Source organism: Saccostrea echinata, unplaced genomic scaffold (genome assembly GCF_033153115.1).
Source record: "Saccostrea echinata isolate AGI-Se365-2 ecotype Australia unplaced genomic scaffold, CSIRO_AGI_Sech_v1 ptg000027l, whole genome shotgun sequence".
In the NCBI taxonomy this organism is placed as follows: domain Eukaryota; kingdom Metazoa; phylum Mollusca; class Bivalvia; order Ostreida; family Ostreidae; genus Saccostrea; species Saccostrea echinata.
In genome coordinates, this window is record NW_026889776.1 from 10,007,567 (window position 1) to 10,028,534 (window position 20,968).

At 35.4% G+C, this 20,968-nt stretch overlaps 1 protein-coding gene across 1 annotated transcript; it reads left to right on the plus strand.

Moving 5' to 3' along the window:
* Window positions 1-9,358: 9,358 nt before the first annotated feature.
* Window positions 9,359-16,823, plus strand: LOC133193183 (uncharacterized). Its single transcript, XM_061329152.1, has 2 exons — window positions 9,359-15,282; window positions 15,413-16,823. Exons 1-2 carry the CDS (start codon window positions 9,359-9,361, stop codon window positions 16,821-16,823), a joined length of 7,335 nt encoding a protein of 2,444 aa, XP_061185136.1.
* Window positions 16,824-20,968: the final 4,145 nt, after the last annotated feature.

The window sequence follows — 20,968 nt, forward strand, 5'->3', positions numbered from 1 at the left end:
GAAGTGGGCTTGGCCCTTCATTTTAACAATTTAAACTCCCCTTCACCCAAGGATGTTTTGTAGCAAGTTTGGTTAAACTTGGCCCAGTGGTTCTTGAGAAGAAGTTGAAAATGTGAAAGTTTACGGATGGATGGACGGCGGACAATGGGTGATCAGAAAAGCTCACTTGAGCTTTCAGCTCAGGTGAGCTAAAAATTACATATAATTATATTATTATTTATATTTAATCGGCTTGACGTTACTTTTAAAATATGCTCATTTTGAAGCCATTTTTGGAGGGAAAATTGTCTTATTGTCTACACTGAAATTAAATTATAAGGAATGAAGCTTATTTTAACCTACGTTATACGATATAACATAACTTGGGGCAGTTTACACTTTTTTATAAACCGCTTTTGATTTATTCAGAGAGGTATCAGGTTCGTTCGCCCTATATACCTGTTCGCATGAGTCCGTTCGCGCAGGGTCCGTTCGCCATTATTCTTGCTCGCCCTATATCTCGTTCGCCCTATTATCATGATTATATATATATATACAGTATATAGTAAATATCAACATTTATTATTAATTTTATTCAATATTTTACGACTTGGTGTTTTTTTCAAATGTTGCTACAGTAATTTTTTTTATTTACCGTAATCTTAATTAAATAATTCAAATTTGATATTTATGCTCTTTACATGCTTAATGGATTTAATTATACTTAATAATGCCACTGTAATTTAGGGGATCATACAATCTACGTTATATTTTGAAAACAATTAAAGGACTGAGACGTTAATATCTGTTGGTCTGCCGGGTCTTTGATAGTACAGGTTTTTATAGTGTGACCACATGCATACATCTGTTGTTTCCCGTCTGCAATTTATGTACCAATGTACATATAATTTATTTTTAAAAAATCCATTGGTTCATTATTCAACTTTCTGCAATATAAATCAGGCGAACGGACCCTGTGCGAACAAGTTTTAGGGCGATCGAACTCTGGGCGAACGGGAATGAGGGCGAACGGCGTCAAGGGCGAACGAGTTTTAGGGCGAACGAACATACAACCATTCAGAGATCTAAATTCGGTATTTTTTTTGATAATCCATGAAGCATTTTTAAAAGTGAATGTTGTCATACAATGAATATTCAAAAGTTTTTTGTGTGCATCTTTATGTGTGAGATATATCCACCCCATTGTGAAATTTAAAGTCAAGGTTAAAGAATGAGTATTATAATATTGCTTACTATTTCTATTGTCATCAATTCGAAATATATAACGTACGAGTTGCTTAAATCAGATGACACTAATTACCCAAGGGAAGAATGAAGGGACAAAATGTATATTTAAGAAGTAGAAGAAATGTTTCTTCTGTTATTATTTTTAATTTCATTTTAGCCTTTCTCCCAGTATATATTTATTTTGCTTGAACATTGATATATATTAATGATTACATATATTTAAAAAAAAATATAACGTGTATCTTCCAATTAATGATCTGTTCAAGGTTTGAAATGTAACGTGAATATACAGAAATGCTCAAATAGCGGCATACAGCCCCTTAATTTTATTATGGTAGTACCGGAAGAAAGGGGAACTTTTTATGAATAATTCTCGCTCATTTGTGTCCCTGTAGACATTTCGGGTAATTCAATGCACCCAAAGAAATAAACACTGACGCCATATTGAGGCAGCTTACTACGCACTTAGCTGAAGCACTTAAGTATTTACAAGACTTCCCAAATAGTTGTTTGTTTGTAAATGATAGAATCCTACCAAAGAAAATTCTAACAGAGCGTGCAAACACATATTTCTGTCATCGTAAGTATTTGTGTATTTTTTTTCCTGCAAATTGTATTTTATTTCAGTCGTTCGCGCAGTTTTGATGTCGAAACAAGATGAAAGCCGGCAGGTTGATCGCAAATAACAGATTCGGCCACGATGGTAGAGGACATGGAAGCTTCCGTTTCTTGCTGCAAATAAATTTAAAGATAACCAAAACACTTCACGTTTATGAGTTGTTGTTTTTTTGTTATTGCATTTTTTGTTGAATTTTCCGTTTTCATTTGACTTTCACATTTATAAAAATTACCCCCTTTCTTGGGTTCAACTAGGGTATACGGAAAAGAAGATTCGTAAAACGGATTAACATCTTTCGAATTTAAAACAAGGAAAGAAATAGTTCCTTTTGTAAAACAAAAAAATGAATGTTTTGCCTTATCACATCAAAAAGTCCAGAAGAAAAGTATAGTCCACAAGATGAGTTTTTCCCTAAATTTTTGACAATTTGACACTTAACCTGTATTGTCATCACAAAGGTCGATAGTTGACACCCAATTGGTAAACTCTTATCCCTCAAAATAAGTGTCAACAGGTCGACATCAAATTGCTAAATCTTGTCCATCACAACAAAGGTCGTCAGTTGACACCCAATTAGGATACTATTTTCTCTTAAAACAAAGGTCGACAAGTCAACAGTTGATAAGTGATAAGGGTTAGACCTCAAACACATCTGAGAGGAAGGGGTTGATTCTCAAACCCTCCTAAGAGTTTAAGCTTAGTCCTCGAACCCATCGGAAAGATTTGGATTAGTCATAGTTAGTATAATCTAACTGCGTCTCGGGACAAACCCTCACCACAGTTAGAATTTGTCCCATATACTTGCAATGTAGCAAATCGGAGTGGATCCACTCCGAAATGATTTTGAAGAATACAAAAGGAGTTGCACTGAAAATAACTACCAAATTAATCATAACAAACCTTTTTGAGATTGTATATGCCTTTTAACCTAAAAAGTAATCTATATGAATACGAAATTCAATTCATTTTCTCAACGTTTTTTCCTCGCTTCAAATTTAAGCCATGTTGACATTCGGAACTCTCTGAATTGGTCATAGCAAATGCACAGAGTTCGAGTTATCGCCCGTGTTTATTTTGCAACAGTGCCAATACACGGAACAAATTCTATCGTTAAACCGGGTCCGTAGGACAATATCATTTTAACGATAGAACGTTTTATCTAGATTAGTCATTGAACCCACTTGAGAGAACAGGTACCCAGGGGCAGAAAATAAATTTTCAAAGTCTTAATGCAATTTCACCATACAATCAATAGAGCCCCACCCCAACACCAGAACCTCTGGCCAACGGGCCAAGATATTCACAATTTTGGAAGAGGTGTCTTTGATCAAAATATCTGTATACCTGGTTTATCTTCTAAATACCTAGGAGCAGAGAAGTCTTTAAAAGAAATAATGCACTTTCAATATATAGTCAATAGAGTCCCCCTCTTCCTGCAGAACCTCTCAGCCTGGGCTCTCAAATTTCACAATTTTGGAAGAGGCACCCTTGATAACCATAACAATACACATAGTTTATCTGCTTTGTATACAGGGGAGAGAAGATTTTTAAAGAATTTATGCCTTTTCACTACATGATCATTAGACCCCACCCAAACTCCATTATCCCTGACTGTGGGGCCATGAATATAATAATTTTGGTAAAGGGCTCAATTCTTATGAAAATAATGCCAACAGTTGACTGCTTGATGTCCAGGAGTAATGAATAAGATTTTTAAGTATAGCATTAATTTTGATGAATTTAGCCCCACCCCTTGGGCCCAAGGAGGACGGGGAGCATGAAATTCACAATTTTTTTTACCCCTTCACCCATTGATACTACATGCCAAAATTGATTGAAATTGTTTCAGTGGTTCAAGAGAAGATGCTGAAAATATTCAAAAATTTACAACTGATGGACAACGCATATCGCACGTCAATAGATGAAAACGCATAGCAATAGGTCACCTGAATGACTCAGGTGACCTATAAGAAAAGTTGGTATTGTACATGTATTGGTATAGATTTAGTCTGAAATGTGAAAAATATCTTTGCACAGAATATATAATATATAGTTAGATTAAGACTATTGAATATGGAAGTTTAAAAATAAACAGTGAGGAGGGATGAAGATGTGAGCATTTTTTATCCAGAAATTAATTATGATTTTAAGCTCACCTGAGCTGAAAGCTCAAGTGAGTTTTTCTGATCACCCGTTGTCCGTCGTCCGTCCGTCCGTCTGTAAACTTTTCACATTTTCGACTTCTTCTCAAGAACCACTGGGCCAATTTTAACCAAACTTGGTACAAAGCAACCTTGGGTCAAGGGGAGTTTAAATTGTTAAAATGAAGGGCCAAGTCCCCTTCAAAGGGGAGATAATCAAGAAAATACAAAAAATGGGTGGGGTCTTTAAAAAATATTCTTCTCAAGAACCACTGGGCCAGAAAAGCTGAAACTTATCTGGAAGCATCCTAAGGTAGTGTAGATTCTAAATTGTTCAAATCATGACCCCCGGGGGTAGGGCGGGGCCACAATAGGGAATCCAAGTTTTACATTGAAATATGTAGTAAAAATCTTTAAAAATCTTCTTCTCAAGAACAACTGGGCCAGAAAAGCTGAAACTTACTTGGAAGGATGCTGGGGAAGTGTAGATTCTAAATTATTCAAATCTGAAACTTATGTGGAAGCATCCTGGGGTAGTGTAGATTCTAACTTGTTCAAATCATGACCCCTGGGGGTAGGGCGGGGCCACAATAGGGAATCCAAGTTTTACATTGAAATATATAGGAAAAATCTTTTAAAATCTTCTTCTCAAGAACCACTAGACCTGAAAAGCTGAAACTTAAGTGGAAGCATCCTGGGGTAGTGTAGATTCTAAATTATTCAAATCATGACCCCCGGGGGTAGGGCGGGGCCACAATAGGGAATCGAAGTTTTACATTGAAATATATAGGAAAATTCTTTAAAAATCTTCTTCTCAAGAACCACTGGGCCAGAAAAGATGAAACTTATGTGGAAGCATGCTGGGGTAGTGTAGATTCTAAATTGTTCAAATCATGACCCCCGGGGGTAGGGTGGGGCCACAATAGGGAATCCAAGTTTTACATTGAAACATATTGGAAAACAATCTGATTAAAATCAGATCCTCGGTGCTCCTTTTTTAACGATATGTCGCTTAGCGACATATCGCTAAAAAAGGAGTACCGAGGATCTGATTTTAATCAGATTGATTGGAAAAATCTTTAAAAATCTTCTTCTCAAGAACCACTGGGCCAGGAAAGCTGAAACTTATCTGGAAGCATCCTGGGGTAGTGTAGATTCTAAATTGTTCAAATCATGACCCCCGGGGGTAGGGCGGGGCCACAATAGGGAATCCAAGTTTTACATTGAAATATATTGGAAAAATCTTTAAAAATCTTCTTCTCAAGAACCACTGGGCCAGAAAAGCTGAAACTTACTTGGAAGCATCCTGAGGTAGTGTAGATATCAATTGTTCAAATCATGACCCCTGGGGATAGGGCGGGGCCACAATAAGTACTACGGGGGGGGGGAGAAATCAGGTGAAAAACAGCAAGGCCAAAGTTACTCAGGTGAGCGCTGTGGCCCATGGGTCTCTTTATATGCATGATGTTCCTATAAGCATTCCCAATCCAAGTTTATCCAGCATTTATATGTTTGGATTTTTCATAATGTATAGATTTCATAGATTTCTGAAATTTTGTGTCAGAGTAAAAGACTTGTAAGTAAGTTCAAGTCATCTATCCAAAGCAGATACACACCTAAGAAAAATTTTCCTCTGAAATATTGTGTCAAGGTATGCAGAATGGGTTATGTTAATCTCGGTGGAGATTCAGCTGGGCTAGATATTTGGTCTGACGCCCACCGAATCTCGGGACAGTCCTTCATAATTCACGTACAGTCTATTTTCTTTTATGTGATACTGAACCTCTACTGTGGCTTTTAAGTATTTTTCATAGAAATGAAAACAGACCATAGAGGAACTCTTTAGTGTGAGGAGATAAACAATTACGTCAGGGGAACCATACTTTGAACGCAGATTTTAGTGAATGTTTTTATGTTGGGATTTATATGTCTAGACGGTAAGCAATGTGAAAATAATAGTGACGGGGAGTTAATTAAACAACTAAATGACTTAACTGAAGCGAACAACAGTGTCACCTAGGTGAATAATTCTTGATATAGGTGGCCAAAGTTGGGGCTGAATTTCCAGACGTGAATTATGAAGGATTGTCCCGAGATTCGGTGGGCGTCAGACCAAATATCTAGCCCAGGCGAATCTCCACTGAGATTAGGGTTATGTAGAAATGGGTGAAGACAATGAACTGTGATTAATTTCTTAATACTGATTACAACATTGGCAATGACAATACGGTAAAAGGCCATAATCTCATGCTCATCAAACGTTAGCATAAAAGGCCATTCTCAATACTATTTAAGGGGGGGGGGGAGGGGCAAAATATTCAATTTCATGAATAACAGCCAATATCTTATGTGGCAGTTAAAAGCTTGGAAAAGCTATATTTCTCAATGAATATGCAGGCAATCTTGTGAGTAAACATCTTATAATAAAGCAGATGGAATACAGTATATTTGAAAAACAAAATAGATTGATTGTTATTAAAGCTCAATCTTTTGAAAATCAGTTCTTACAGATATATATGCAAGCATTCTCATGTAGTTGTTCAACCCTTGGCTATAGTTTTGCATTAAAAAATAAATATGAAAAACTTAAAACATGTTAAATATATACTAATGAAATTCTTGAGAGTGTCGAATTGTCACATGTATATGTATCCTCATGAAATGAAAATTCAGTCATGTTTTTCACTAAAGGTCAATTTACAGGGATAAAGGGAAAGGTGGGGTGTCAAAGTATTTCATAAAAATGAACAAATTTTTTCATTGAAATATTCTTTCCATATAACCCAAAAGACAGAGGTTGTAAATGTTGTAAATCTTTAAACAAGTCTTTTTTGTGTGCAACATGCAAATTATACCCCCACTTGCACAGAAGGGGGACAACTGGAATTGCCTTTATCTGTCTGTTCATTTGTAAATCTTAAAATGTCCATTTCAGATATCATTAGTAATATATTTTCTTAAGCTATGATTTTTGGAAAATTTCTAGTCTTAGATATGACTTGTATATTGTAAGCTATTTCCAGATCTCTAAGTTTTAACATCCTATTTGTTGAAACTTTATCTTTTTTCATAATTTAGTGAATTATAAATTTCCACTGATAACATAAGGGTTACATTTGTCCCCCGCTTTTGCGAAAGCGTGGGGACAATATATCTCCTTGGTCTGTCCGTCCATCAGTCAGTCAGTCTGTCTGTCACAAAAACTTTAACCTTGGTCATAACTTTTGAATGAGAAGAGATAGAACTTTCATATTTCACACATGTATTACCTTTCTAAATATATTATGATTTTTGGCCCTGTGACCTTGACCTTGAGGTTTGACCTACTTTTCGAAAATTTAAGGATTACTTTAATTTGGCATTAACTTTTGAGGGAGAAAAGTTAGGGGTTTCATATTGCACATGTGCAGTACCTGTGACAAGGCCTTTCTAAATACACAATGATTTTTTACCCTGTGACCTTGACCTTGAAGTTTGACCTACATTTCAAAAATGTTAATTTTTCTTATAACTTTTGACAGAGAAGAGATAGGACTTTCATATTTGATATGTGCATCACCTGTAACAAGATGTTTCCAAGCATGCTGTAATTTTTACCATGACCATGTTTCACCTTTTTCAAAAAATTTAAATTTGGTGATTACTTATGCGTGACGTATGATAGGGCGTACATATTTGACACAGTATGCCATAAATCATGGCATTCCCTCCACTAAGACACCGAAGTTGGGGGACCACAATTGTTTGAATTTGCTTGTTTTTCCTAATCTTTGATTTTTGGTATGTGGGGTCCTAAATATAAGTTGTAAGTGATTTTCGGGTCCTATATTTCTGACTTCCTGTTTCACAGGACTTTTATAATTTTCTGAATTTTAAAATTTTTACACACATATCTTTGGTAATAGTCAAAGTCTTACATTGAAATATATAGGAAAAAGCTTCTTCTCAAGAACCAATGCATCAGAAAAGGTGAAACTTACAAGGAAGCATCAAGGGGTAGTGTAGATTTTAAATTGTACAATTCATGACCCCCCGGGGATAGGGTGGGGCCACAATTCGTATTACAAGGGGGAAATCTGGTGAAGAAAAACAGGGCCAATGTTACTCAGGTGAGCATTGTGGCCCATGGTCCTCTTGTTTCCGGTATCCGTTTCTCTGTAAACTGTTCACATTTTCGACATCTTTGCAAAAACCACTAGGGCAATTTTAACCAAATATGCCACAAAGCATCCTTGAATAAAGATGATTCATATTTGTTTAAATAAAGGGCCATACTGTCTTTGAAAGGGAAATGATTAAGAATTAGTGAAAATTTGGTGGCATAATAAGAATATAAAAATCTTCTTAAAAACCATTGGGCTAGAAAAGTTGAAATTTGTATGAAACGTTCATTACATAGTGTAGATTCAATTTTATTCAAATCATGACCTCTGAAATTAAGGGGGTGGGGCCACAATGGGGATAAGATTTTTTTATGTAGTAATATCTTGGAGAAATCTTTTAAAACTTCTCAAGAACAAATCATGGCTAGGGTGGGGCCACAATAGGCAAAGTTTTACACAAGAAGACATAGGTCAAAAATTTGTACTAATTTAAAAGAACAGCAAAAGCATGATATGTCATATTGATATGAAGGCATTTTCAGGAGATGTAGATTCAAGTTTGTTCAAATCATGACCCCAGGGGTAGTGCGGCTTCACAATGAGCTAACAAAGTTCTACATAGAAACATATGAAAAAAAAATCTCAATATAATAAATCTTTGCTGCAAAAACAGCAAAGAAAGAGTCATGTCGAATTGGAAGAACTTGGATGGTGTAGTTTCAAGTTTGATCAAATCACAACTCTTTGGATAGGGTGGGGCCCCAATATGCAGAGTTTTACATAGGAATGTAGTTTTTTTTTAAAAAAAAAGAAGCAATAGACATTTTCTCAGGATCTGCATAACATAGTGTTGTTTAGAATTTGTCAAAATTATGACCCTAGGGGTAAAGTTGGGCAACAATGGGGATGAAAAGTTTAGCATAGGAATATATGGGGAAAAAATTTTAACAATCTTCTAGTCAAGATCAGCAAATGCATGGATTGTCTTTTTGACATGGAATTATCTTCAGGAAGTGTAGATTCAAGATGATTCAAATCCCAATTCGCACCTGAGGATAGGGTGGGGCTACATTAGGTTATCAGAATTTTAACAGATAGATGTATGGGAGGAAATCTGGTCAAGAAAAGCAATGGTTTGATGAACCATATCAAAATAAAATTATTACAATAGAGAAAAGCATAACTTATGATTTAAAAAGGAAAATAAAATGGAAAAGGGGGTATAGGGGTATATATGATGCATCAATTGATCATTGTAATTTTTTTAGATGGCAAAGAGAAAGAAAATTTCTGCAAGACAGCGATTACTAGCTGATAAGTTAAGGAAGAGAGAAAAGAGGCAAAAGGCTGCAAAAGTTCTGCCAAGTGAAGTCTCAGCTTCAACGTTTCAAGAATCTGCTGTTCCTTGCGGGACAGCGGATGGAGCTGACTCAGCTCCTCCCGGTAACTTTCCGGGGCAAGGCTCTATAGGGTTGCCTCCTGTTGAGGGAAAACCCTTGGCCAGGGTGCAGGCCTCTCTTTGTGAGAAAATGCACCTAAATGCCCCGAGGTTGCCATCTCCTCGGGGAAGTCGTCTGTTTGTCCGCAACGAGGACAAGGCACCGTCCCCTGACTCCCCAGCGTGGGTTTGTGCTCCACCGAGGGCACCTGGATTGGGCATAGTGCATATGTCTGGTCCAGCAGGTCAGACGCAGCTGGATACCTCCAGGGAGGAGGAGACCAGTAGGATACAAAAAGATGAGGAAGACCTGAAGGACATTAAAAAAGAATCTCAAAGTAACACAAATGGAATATTGAATGAAAAATCTGATACTGTAGAAAATATGATGGAATGTAAATACAGTAGGGAGATTAAAGAAAATGTGACAAAGTTAAGAATTGAAATTGATTGTGTAGATAATGTGAAAGAGAGAAATGTAGAAGAGACTGACAGAAGTATGAGTGAGGAAGGATATGATTATAGTCAGAATATTAAAGATTTGAATGAGGAAAATTATCAAAAAGAAAGTATTAGTATGCAGAATAGTGATGATGAGGGAAATTCACACTGGAAAGCTGGGACTTTGAATTCAGTCTCGATTCAGGGTTCTTTTCATCAAGCTGATCCATTGTTTGGCGATAATGCAGGAACACAATGTGTAGCAAATTGTTTAGCAGGTTTAGCTTACAATGTTCTGAAGAGTGCAGCTATTTGGCAAACAAATGATATGAACAAAATTTTGGTGACTGGAGATGAATTATACACATACCTGCAGCATTGTTCCTCAATTACTAGTAGGTTTTTGTTAGTGGAAGAGTTACCTCATTTTTTTGAATGCTTTAACGAAACATTTGACTTCACAGTGAAAGTTCTGGTCCCTAGTTTAATCAGCTTATCAGAGGAAGAACCATGTTATGGAGATTTCAATGCTTATCCCCTTTTTGAAGCTTTGCAAATGGCACTTACTGAGACAAATGGATGTTTTGCGTGTTTTGGGGGAAATACCCTTTTAATAGGGAAAACAAATGATGGCTTTTTTATTTTTGATTCACATGCCAGATGCTCCCGAGGATATCTTAGTGTCAGGGGGAAGAGTACAAGACTAATTTTAAAGAATGTTCATGATGTATATTTGCATCTTAGGTTATTGGCTGTTTCTATGGGGTTTTCAAGGACTGTAGAATGTGAATTAACTGGAGTATTATGTTCAATAAAGCATTTTGTTGTTGCAGAAGTCTATGATGAAGCAATTAAATGTTCAAACCAAGGTGTTAATTTTTCAAGTCAGTCAGAGGTCAAAGAAACTCGGAGTTATTCAGGAGCATTTGATGGTTCAAAACAAGGTGGCATAATATCAGATCAATCAGATATGATAGAGCCAAATGAAGTAATTATCATTGGGGAAGAAGTAAAAAAACATGATTTTATCCCATTGTCTATACAGAAACAAAGGGAATTATGCAAACAGTTGGGATTGCCATATTCTATTCCTGAATGGGAACAAGAGTCGGTGTTCGTAAAAGATATTGATAAACCGAGCCAATGTAAAGAAATTGAACAGGATGGAAATTGCTTTTTCAGAGCGATATCATTCAGTCTCACAAACTCTGAAAACCATCACCAACATGTTCGTGAAGCTGTTTGTCAACATTTGCTGCAACATGAAACAAAATTTCAGCAGTATATGAGATCAGAGGGATCATTAAGGCAATACTTACTTTCCAGTAAAATGACAAAAGAAGGTACTTGGGCCACTGAATTGGAGATTTCTGCCATGTCAGATATGTTGAGTGCAGACATTTTCACCTATTCAGATATGAAATGGCTTCAGTTCAGCAGGGAAAGGCCTTTCCATGAATTACTTGAACAGGAGGGAGCTATTTATTTATATCACAGACATCAGAACCATTATGATGTTGTTTTAAATGTGTCAGCAAGGATGACTGAAAAGGAATCTGTCATTCAAAAATGGTCTTGTAAGAGAGAGTATACACTACGGAAAAGTAATCGATTACGAATGAAAACAAAACGAAGAACTTCAGAATCGAAAGTGGCATTAGACTTTAAGGAAAGTCGTAAGAACGCATATAGGAAAAAGTACAGGGAAAATGAAGTGTTTCGCTCCAAATTGTTAGAACAAAAAAAGAGCATGTACTGTGATGCAGAGTTTAAGATGAAAGCACAGCTGAAGAACAAAGAACGATATCACAATAACATAGCTTATCGGTCTAAACTGATCAAACAAGGTGTTCAGAAATATGCATTAGACTTAGAGCACAGGAAAGAAGTTCAATCAACAAGTAGGAAGAGAAGTAAAGTGAAGTACTCGACAGACTTGAATCATAGAAAGGAAAAAAAGGAGAAGAGTGTTAAAAAATATAAGATGGATGCTCAGCACAGAGAACAGATGAAAGAAAAGAGCAAAGAAAAGTACAGGACAGATTATGAGCATCAGGAAATGGTAAAGAAAACAAGCACTGAAAAGTATAAGACAGACATGGAGCATCGGAGAAACGTGAAAAAAGCAAGTACTGAGAAATACAAGACAAACTTGGAGCATCAGAGAAACGTGAAAAAAGCAAGCACTGAGAAATACAAGACAAACTTGGAGCATCAGAGAAATGTGAAAAAAGCAAGTACTAAGAAGTACAGGACTGACTTGGAACATCGAGAAAAATTAAAGAAAGCAAGTACTGAGAAATACAGGACAGACTTTGAACATCAGGAAAGGGTGAAGAGGAGAAGTAATGACAAGTATAGGACAGACTTGGAACATAAGGCTATTGTGAAAGAGAGGGTATTGAAAAAATACAAAGAAGATGAAACTTACAGAATGAAAAACAAAGCTGCTAATGTTCATAGATATAGTACAAATGAAACTTTTAAAGCAGATGTGCAACAAAGAGCAGCAAGGAGATATCAAACTGATACTGAAGTTAAGTCCAACATGAAGGAACGTAGTAGAACTAAGTACCAGCTATCAGAGGAAGTAAGGAATAAAAAAAAGGAGGAAGTTACACAAAACAGGAAGCTGAAGAAATTGAACTTAGAAAAGGAAGGGGAAGTTATTAGATCGTTTAAGAGAAAAGCTATGGAGGGTCCAAGTTATGCTTGCACTTGTTGCCATAGACTTTTGTTTAGCAAACAAGTTCTAGCTTGTGAATATCAGATGTATCAAAAAAGTGAATCAGCAAAGTGTATTTCTGACATTTGTTTGTTAGACAAGTATTTGCATGAATGTTCTGAGTCTTGCCCGGAATCATGTACCAAATCATCATTATGGATTTGTTACACTTGTCACAGGAAAATAATGAGTGGCAAAGCACCAGCTGAAGCAGCAGTCAACAGTATGATTCTCGAGGATATTCCACCTGAATTGACAAAATTGAACAGTTTAGAACAGCATTTGATTGCAATTCACGTACCATTCATGAAAGTTATGGCTCTTCCTCATGGTGAGCAGAAAAATATACATGGACCTGTTATATGTGTGCCATCAGATATGAGAAAGGCTGCCAGTTTACCAATGCATCAGGATGAAAACTTGTTGTTGCGTGTTAAGTTAAAAAGGAAATTGAGTTACAAAGGGTACTTTGAATATCAGTTTGTTAATACAAACAATGTCATGTCAGCCTTATCATATCTTAAAGAGAACAATCATTGGTACAAGGATGTGAAAATTGAATCAACTTTGGAAGAAGGTCTAAAGAGTCATGAAGAAATGCAAGATGATGTAGTTAATACAAAAGATAATGTAGAAGTTGCAGAGGAAATGGTAGCATTTGACACATGTCTACAACCAATTGATGTTGCACAGGAAGTTTTAGACCATTATTTTGATGATGTGTACAACATTGCACCAGGCGAAGGAAAGAACCCAGTTCGAATGTTACAGGAACCTGGCAATGAAGCAAAGGCTTTTCCTTGTCATTTCCCAAGTGGTTGTTTTTCCTGGAATGAAGAAAGGTCAGAAAAATTAACACTGTCTAGGTATTTCAACAATAGGTTAATGAACGCAGACAACAGGTTTGCAAAGGATAGCAATTACATTTTCTTTAGCCAGTACATGTCTGAATTGAATCAAGTGATTGAAAAAACACAAATTTCATTCAGAAAATCTCTATCAAAATGTACTAGTGGGAAACCAGTAACATTGAACATGTTGCAAGATCCAGTTACTCTTTCTAGTCTGCTGAGGAATGATGATGCTATAAGATTTATGCAACCAATAAGAGGAACACCTGCGTATTGGGCAACTACTCAAAAGGACCTTTTTGCAATGCTGCGACAGTTAGGAATTCCAACTTGGTTTTGTTCGTTTTCTGCAGCAGAATATAGATGGAATGATGCTGTTAAAGTCATATTACGACAACAAAACAATGACAGAAACCCAGATCAAATGGAATGGTCAGAAAAGAATGATGTTTTAAGGTCAAATCCGGTTACAGTAGCTAGAATGTTTGAACATAGATTTCAAATATTTCACAAGGAAGTCATACTTTCCCCAGCTGAACCAATAGGAAAGGTAGTAGACTTTTTTCAAAGGGTAGAGTTTCAGCAGAGGGGATCCCCCCACATGCATTGTTTATATTGGGTTGAAAATGCACCGAATATTGATTCAGATGGAGAGGAAGCTGTATGCAACTTCATTGACAGATATGTGACATGTGCTGTACCATCAGAAAGTGATGACGCAGAATTGAGAAAAAGCGTCTTAGAAGTACAACAACACAGTAAGAAACATTCAAAATCTTGTAAAAAGAAGGGTACAGAATGTAGGTTTAATTTCCCTAGGCCTCCATCTCAAAAGACTTTCATAACAAGTGTCCAAGAGGAAGATAACTCAGATGACTGTAGAATAGATTCTGAAACAAAAGTAAACAAGGCATATGCGAAGGACATATTAGTTAGTGTTTGGGATAAAATACAGAATGAAGATGAAGGAATCCTAACAACAGAGAAGTTATTTGATGAACTGTCACTAACTCAGGAACTGTATGAAGAAGCCCATAACATGTTATCATCAAAAAGATCAATAATTCTTGAACGCTGCCCAAATGAAGTGTGGACCAACCAATATAACAGTTGCCTGTTAAAATCCTGGGATGCTAATATGGACATACAGTTTGTATTGGATCCATTCAGTTGTATTGTTTATATTGTTTCCTATATATCAAAGTCAGAAAGGGAAATGGGCATGTTACTTAAACAAACAAAATTGGAGGCTGAAGAAGGAAATTATGATGCCAGACAGACAATGAAGAAAATTGGTTCAGCTTACTTGCATCACAGAGAAGTAAGTGCTCAGGAAGCTGTGTACAGAGTGTGTAACTTAAAGATGAAGGAATGTTCTAGGAAAGTTGTTTTTGTGCCCGTTGGCGATAACCCAGTGCGCTTAAGTAAGCCTCTGTCATTGTTGAAGAAGAAATCTTCAAAGGATGTAGAGATGACTGATGAGGAAGATGATGACGAGGATGAAGTTTGGATGACCAACATTATAGAACGTTATATGAACCGACCAAATAAGACGATTTTCCATGAAATGTGCCTTGCAGATTTCTGTTCTGAATTCAGAGTGCTGGCTAAATCTCAAGTTCCCAAAAAGGAAAATCAAAATGTGTTTGAATTACAGAATGGGAAGGGTTACGTGCAACGAAGAACAAGAACACAATATGCTGTTGTAAGATATCCTAGGTTCAATGTGGAAAAAATGTCAGAAAAAATATTATCAATCTCTTCTGCAACTTTTTCTCCCTCACTGGACAGAGGCACAGTTGAAGCCACCAGGGTTTAATTTATATGAAGATTTTTATGAAACTGGTTACGTGAAAATTTCTGGCAGGAAACGTAAACAATCGGTGAAGTCAGTTGTAGATTTGAATCATTCAAAGTATGCAAAAAATGAAGATGTAATTGACAATGCCCAGGAAGCATATGAAATAAATGGTGAACCAGAAGATGCATGGTCACGCATATGTCCAGAAACAGAGGTTCTCAGAAGGGAAGGTGTAGCACTCAGAAAAGACAACACAGTACCACAGGATAGTGTAGATATTATACCAGATATTGAGAGTGACAAACATAATGCAGATGTCATGTATCATGTTCAACAAAACGTGATTTCTAGAGAAGAAATGATACCTGTTCTTCAGAATTTGAATGAAACACAGAGGGAAATATTTTACATGGTGCGTGATTGGTGTTTAGCAAAGATTACAGGGGAGAAATGTGAACCCTTACATTTTTTTGTAACTGGAGGTGCAGGGACTGGTAAAAGTCATCTCATTAAAGCTATTCATTATGAAGCATCGCGTTTGCTTTCAAGAATTATGTCTGACACGGAAAGGATATCAGTGCTTCTCGCAGCATTCACAGGAACGGCAGCTTTCAACATTGGTGGAAATACACTACACCACTTGTTTTCATTAACAAAGTATCTTCCATTGCCTTATGAACCACTTGGAGAACAAAGTCTCAGTGAATTGAGAGTGAAAATAGGAGATCTGCAGATTCTTATCATTGACGAAATATCAATGGTGTACAAAAAACTACTGTACTACATACATGAAAGATTAGTACAGATTAAGAAATGCAGAGAACCATTTGGTGGAGTCTGTGTTATTGCTGTTGGAGATTTTTATCAGCTTCCTCCAGTTAAGCAGCGAAAAGATGAAAGGCTTTACAAAGAAAATATGAAATATCCTCTGGACTATTGGCTTGACTTATTTAAGGTTATTGAGTTAAAAGGGATTATGAGACAAAGAGATGATTTGTCTTTTGCTGAGGTTCTGAATTCCCTTCGTGTAAGAGAGAGAGATCAACCATTGACACAGGAGCAAACTACTATGTTAGAAGACTGCATCAGGGAAGGACCAGAAGATGTTCTTCATGTGTTTTCTACCAATGAAGAGGTAAACACATTCAATCTCACAATGTTAAAGAGATCTTGTGAAGATTTATTAGAAATCAATGCTCAAGATTATAAGAAGGACAAAACATCTGGTAAATTGATCCTGAAAAACAGACCTATTACAAAATCAAGAAATGATGGACTTCCAAGCAGCGTGATCTTGTCTATCAGAGCAAGAGTGATGCTCACAAGAAATTGTAATGTAGAAGATGGACTTGTGAATGGAGTAATGGGGTATATCTGTCAGTTTGTTTTTGAAGACAACAATAATAGAATTGTTAGAGCTGTAGGAGTTGTTTTTGATAATATGGAAGTTGGAAAGAAGTCAGGTCAAAAAAACTAAGGATGGGAACTTAGTGTTCATAGAAAGAGTGCAAGAAGAGATAAAAGATAAGATAACTACAGTGGTACGTCACCAATTTCCAATTCGGTTATCTTGGGCATGCACGGCTCATAAGGTGCAAGGGATGACAACAGACAAAGTAGTAGTAAATTTAGATAGAGCATTTGCCCCGGGCCAAGCATATGTTGCATTATCAAGGGTTACATCAAAGGCTGGTCTATTTATTGATACAGAAGATCCAGCTAGATTACAGAAAAATGTTTATGCTGATCCAGAAGTGAAGACAGCTTTAAATGAAATGGCAAAAGTTACTTTTGGTGACATTTCACAAACTTTAAATTCGTGTGGAAAGAAAATAGTTCTGCATAACATACAGAGCTTAGGTACCCATTTTGGAGATCTACAAAATGATGCCAGGTTCAATCAGGCTGATGTTATATGCTTAACAGAGACATGGTTAAGATCTGGGGAGAACACAGAGAATTTTGCTCTTCAAGGGTTTCAGTTTCATCATCTCCCTAGAAAGGAAGCATACGAGGAAAATACTGTCTTATATGAGAGTTTACACATGTCAAAAGGTGGAGGTGTTGCTCTGTATTTGAAAGATAGTGAAGATTCTTATGAAATTTTTCCCCTGTCTCAGATGAATATTGAAGGAATAGCTGTGAGGTTATGTAAAGAAAATATTTTGTTGTTATCTGTATATCGCCCATGCATAGCAAAAATGGCAGCATTCCTTCAGAGTTTTCAGAAAGTTCTTGACTTCTTAAAAACAAATGATCAGAACAGTATCATTCTGGGGGATTTTAACGAGGATGCCAAAGATAATGGTCCACTTCAAAGATTTTTGAGAAATCAAAACTTCCGACAGCTTGTATCCTTTAGCACCACTGAAGGGGGGACAATTTTGGATCATGTGTATGTATCCAGTTCTATACAAATTGGCAGTATCCATCGATTACCAACATATTATAGTTACCATGATGCTGTACTTCTGAAATTGGCAGATAACTAATTATGATGTTTCATTTTTCAAGCAATCCAGTCTTACTAGAACTTACATTGTGTGTCAGTAGTATTTATGCATCCTTCTATGGCAGATGACTACTGCCTTGCATTAGACAGAATTACATAATTTAAGAAACTTTAGTCAGGAAATAGCTATGCACTACTCTGTCATTATGGATAAGGATGAAGTTGGAACCGATTTATGACCATGTATTGATAGCAGGATATTTGAAACCTAATAAATATATTCCAAATGTCGTATGTCAGAGAAACAAAATTAGAACAAAAAATCTTGAGTGCCATGACAGAAACAATTTATTGTTTTGTCAGATTGAAACTGTCTGAAAAATGTCAAAAATCAGTTGTCAGATGTAGATAAATGCCTGTAATGAAACAAATAAAGAAAATCTAAACAGGTTAGTACCAGTAATAATGTTTTGAGAAGCATAAAGACCCCTTTAAATGAAATAATGTTTTAAATTTGTGACTGTAGTGTATATAACATGATATAATGTAAAGATCCAGGGTATTGTTTCTCAAAAGTGTTGTAAATTGTATGTAATCCTACATAATATGTATATAGTGTTATATAAACTAAACATGATGTGATGATCCACGAATTAACTTTTCAGACCATTTTTTGACTCTAATGTTGTCTGATGTACTGGAAGGATCTTGTGAATTTGCTATTTTGATCATTGTGTATTCTTAAATGTAGCATGATTTTTTACCATACTGTTCCTGCTGTAAAGATCAATGAGTTAGCTATTTTCAACAGTGGGTAGTCTTATTTAATGTAGATAGTGTTTGAAATTTTTGACAATACTGTACATTCTGTAAAGATCCAAGGAGTTGCTATTTTGAATGATGCATACTCCATATACAATATACAGTGTTTTACATTTGTGACCATTCATTACAAGCTGTAAATTTCCAGTGAGTTAGCCACTTTGACCATTGTGTAGTCTTATTATTATATATAGTGTTCTGCGACTATACTGTACATGTTGAAAGATCCATTTACTGAGCTATTTTGAACATTGTGTAGTATATATAGTTAAATATTATAAGTAGTGTTTTAAATTTATTCTGTACATGCTGTAAAAATCAAGTGAGATAGCTATTTTGACCACTGTGTATGCTCATATAATATACTCAATATATTAAATATATGGACATACTGTACATCTGTACAATGCTGTAAAGATCCATTGCATTAGCTATTTGAAAATCCTGTAGCCCTTAATATACAGTGTAATAGCTAGAGTTTTACATTTTTGTAGGTATTTTTCATTCTGGAAAGATGGATTGTATAGTGCTATATATTTTACCATAAATAGTGTTTTGAATTTGTGACTATACTGAATACTGTACATCCTGAAAATATCCTCTTAGTTAACTATTTGACAATCTTGTTGTCCAAAATACATGTGTATAGCATTTAATTTTTTACCAAACTGTACACACTGTTAAGATCCAGTAGATTAGCAATTTCAAACATTGTGTGCTCCTCTGTAAATACAGTGTTTTAAATTTTTGACTGTACAGTACATGCTGTGAAGTTTCAGAGACTAAGGTATATATATTTTGACCATCATCATGTCCTTATACAATATAGTGTTTTAATTTTCAGACCATTCTGTACAAGCTGTAAAGGTCTAATGACTGAGCTTATTCGAAAATTTTGTACTCATATACATGCATTTTATACAGTGATTTAATAATGTATATGCTGTTGAGATTCAGAGATTTGGTTTTTTTAACCACTACATAGTCCAATATAATATTCATACTATTTATTTGTGACTGTACTGTAGACGCTGTAAATATCCATTGACACCTATTAATGTACTGTACATATTTACTATAAAGATCCAATCATTGACAAATTTCACCATCGTGTACTCCAATATATGTATATATACATAGAGTTAAATTTTGATGATACTGTAGATTCCATAAATCCACAGATTTCATGCTTATGAACTGATTGCTGATGACAAGTATGTGTTGAGAAATTGAGGTGATATGTGAATGTACATATTTTCTTGAAAGTAGGCCTACAGGTGTATGTATCATATGCTATAGATAATTTTGGAAAATGCAAGTGTTTAGTTACTGAAAAATAAGCTGGCCGTTATTATAGTAAATATTAGTGTTAGCTTACTTAGAATGTCGTGAACTGATATCCTGTATTAAATCAACCACATCTATATGGATGAATTCATAAACAATGATAAAATACGGATAAAAACTTGGTCAGTCGGTGGTGGTTGTCGAATTTCGAACCCGATATTAAAGTTCCGACCTTGGAGGAATACGGTGGTCCATTTAGGACACATAGTTATTTTTTTTAAGATATCAAGAAAAATATATCTTGTGAAAAAACGAAAAATTATCTCGTGAAAACGACTTATTATCTTGTGAAAAACGACATTAGAGTAAAGAATGCCATGCTAGTTATATTAAAAGAAAACGTTAGGATATTTTTGGAACTTGGGGTAAGTTTTTTTTTGCCAATCTAAGTAAGTTCATATTGAGAAATTGGAATTTTATTGAAAATTTCGTTTTTTTTAAATGTTACATGTAAGTAAACTGAAAGAAATTCAAGATGGTATGGAAATTCTTTTAATCATATCAATAATATAAAAGCTAAGTCTAATCTTAAGGATAAATAACACAAACAAACTTTTTGCAGAAATCAGCAAAATTCTCATAGATTTATATTCAAATAAGTAACCTGAATAATATTTCCCAAATAAAATCGGAGAACTTTTAAAGATTTTGTTGCAATGTTAAAAATATATGCAAAATTTTGTATAGAATTATATAGAAAACAAAAAAGGCGCATATTTAAGCACAAAAGAAAACTTACAATTTCATTTTATTTTGGGATTTATTATTTATGTCATTTCCTTTCAAAATCAGTCAAAAAATATATATTAATCCAGGCATCAAATTTTTGTCTGTGTTTTGTATCCTTAAAACTTGTTGACTGTTACATCTGAAATCAAAATCATTATAAGATATTGTGAGATCCTTAATATGATGTAAAATATCTTGCGTACATCTCAATATCATATATATTATGTCTCTTTATTGATGTAAATACATGTAGGTAGATTGTGTCTTTAGTG

Excerpts from the sequence above, each read along its gene's own strand:
- LOC133193183 (XM_061329152.1), top strand. The coding sequence starts at position 9,359 with ATGGCAAAGAGAAAGAAAATTTCTGCAAGACAGCGATTACTAGCTGAT. Across the intron at positions 15,283-15,412 it reads AGGTTCAATGTGGAAAAAAT|GAAACGTAAACAATCGGTGA; the intron begins GTCAGAAAAAAT and ends AATTTCTGGCAG.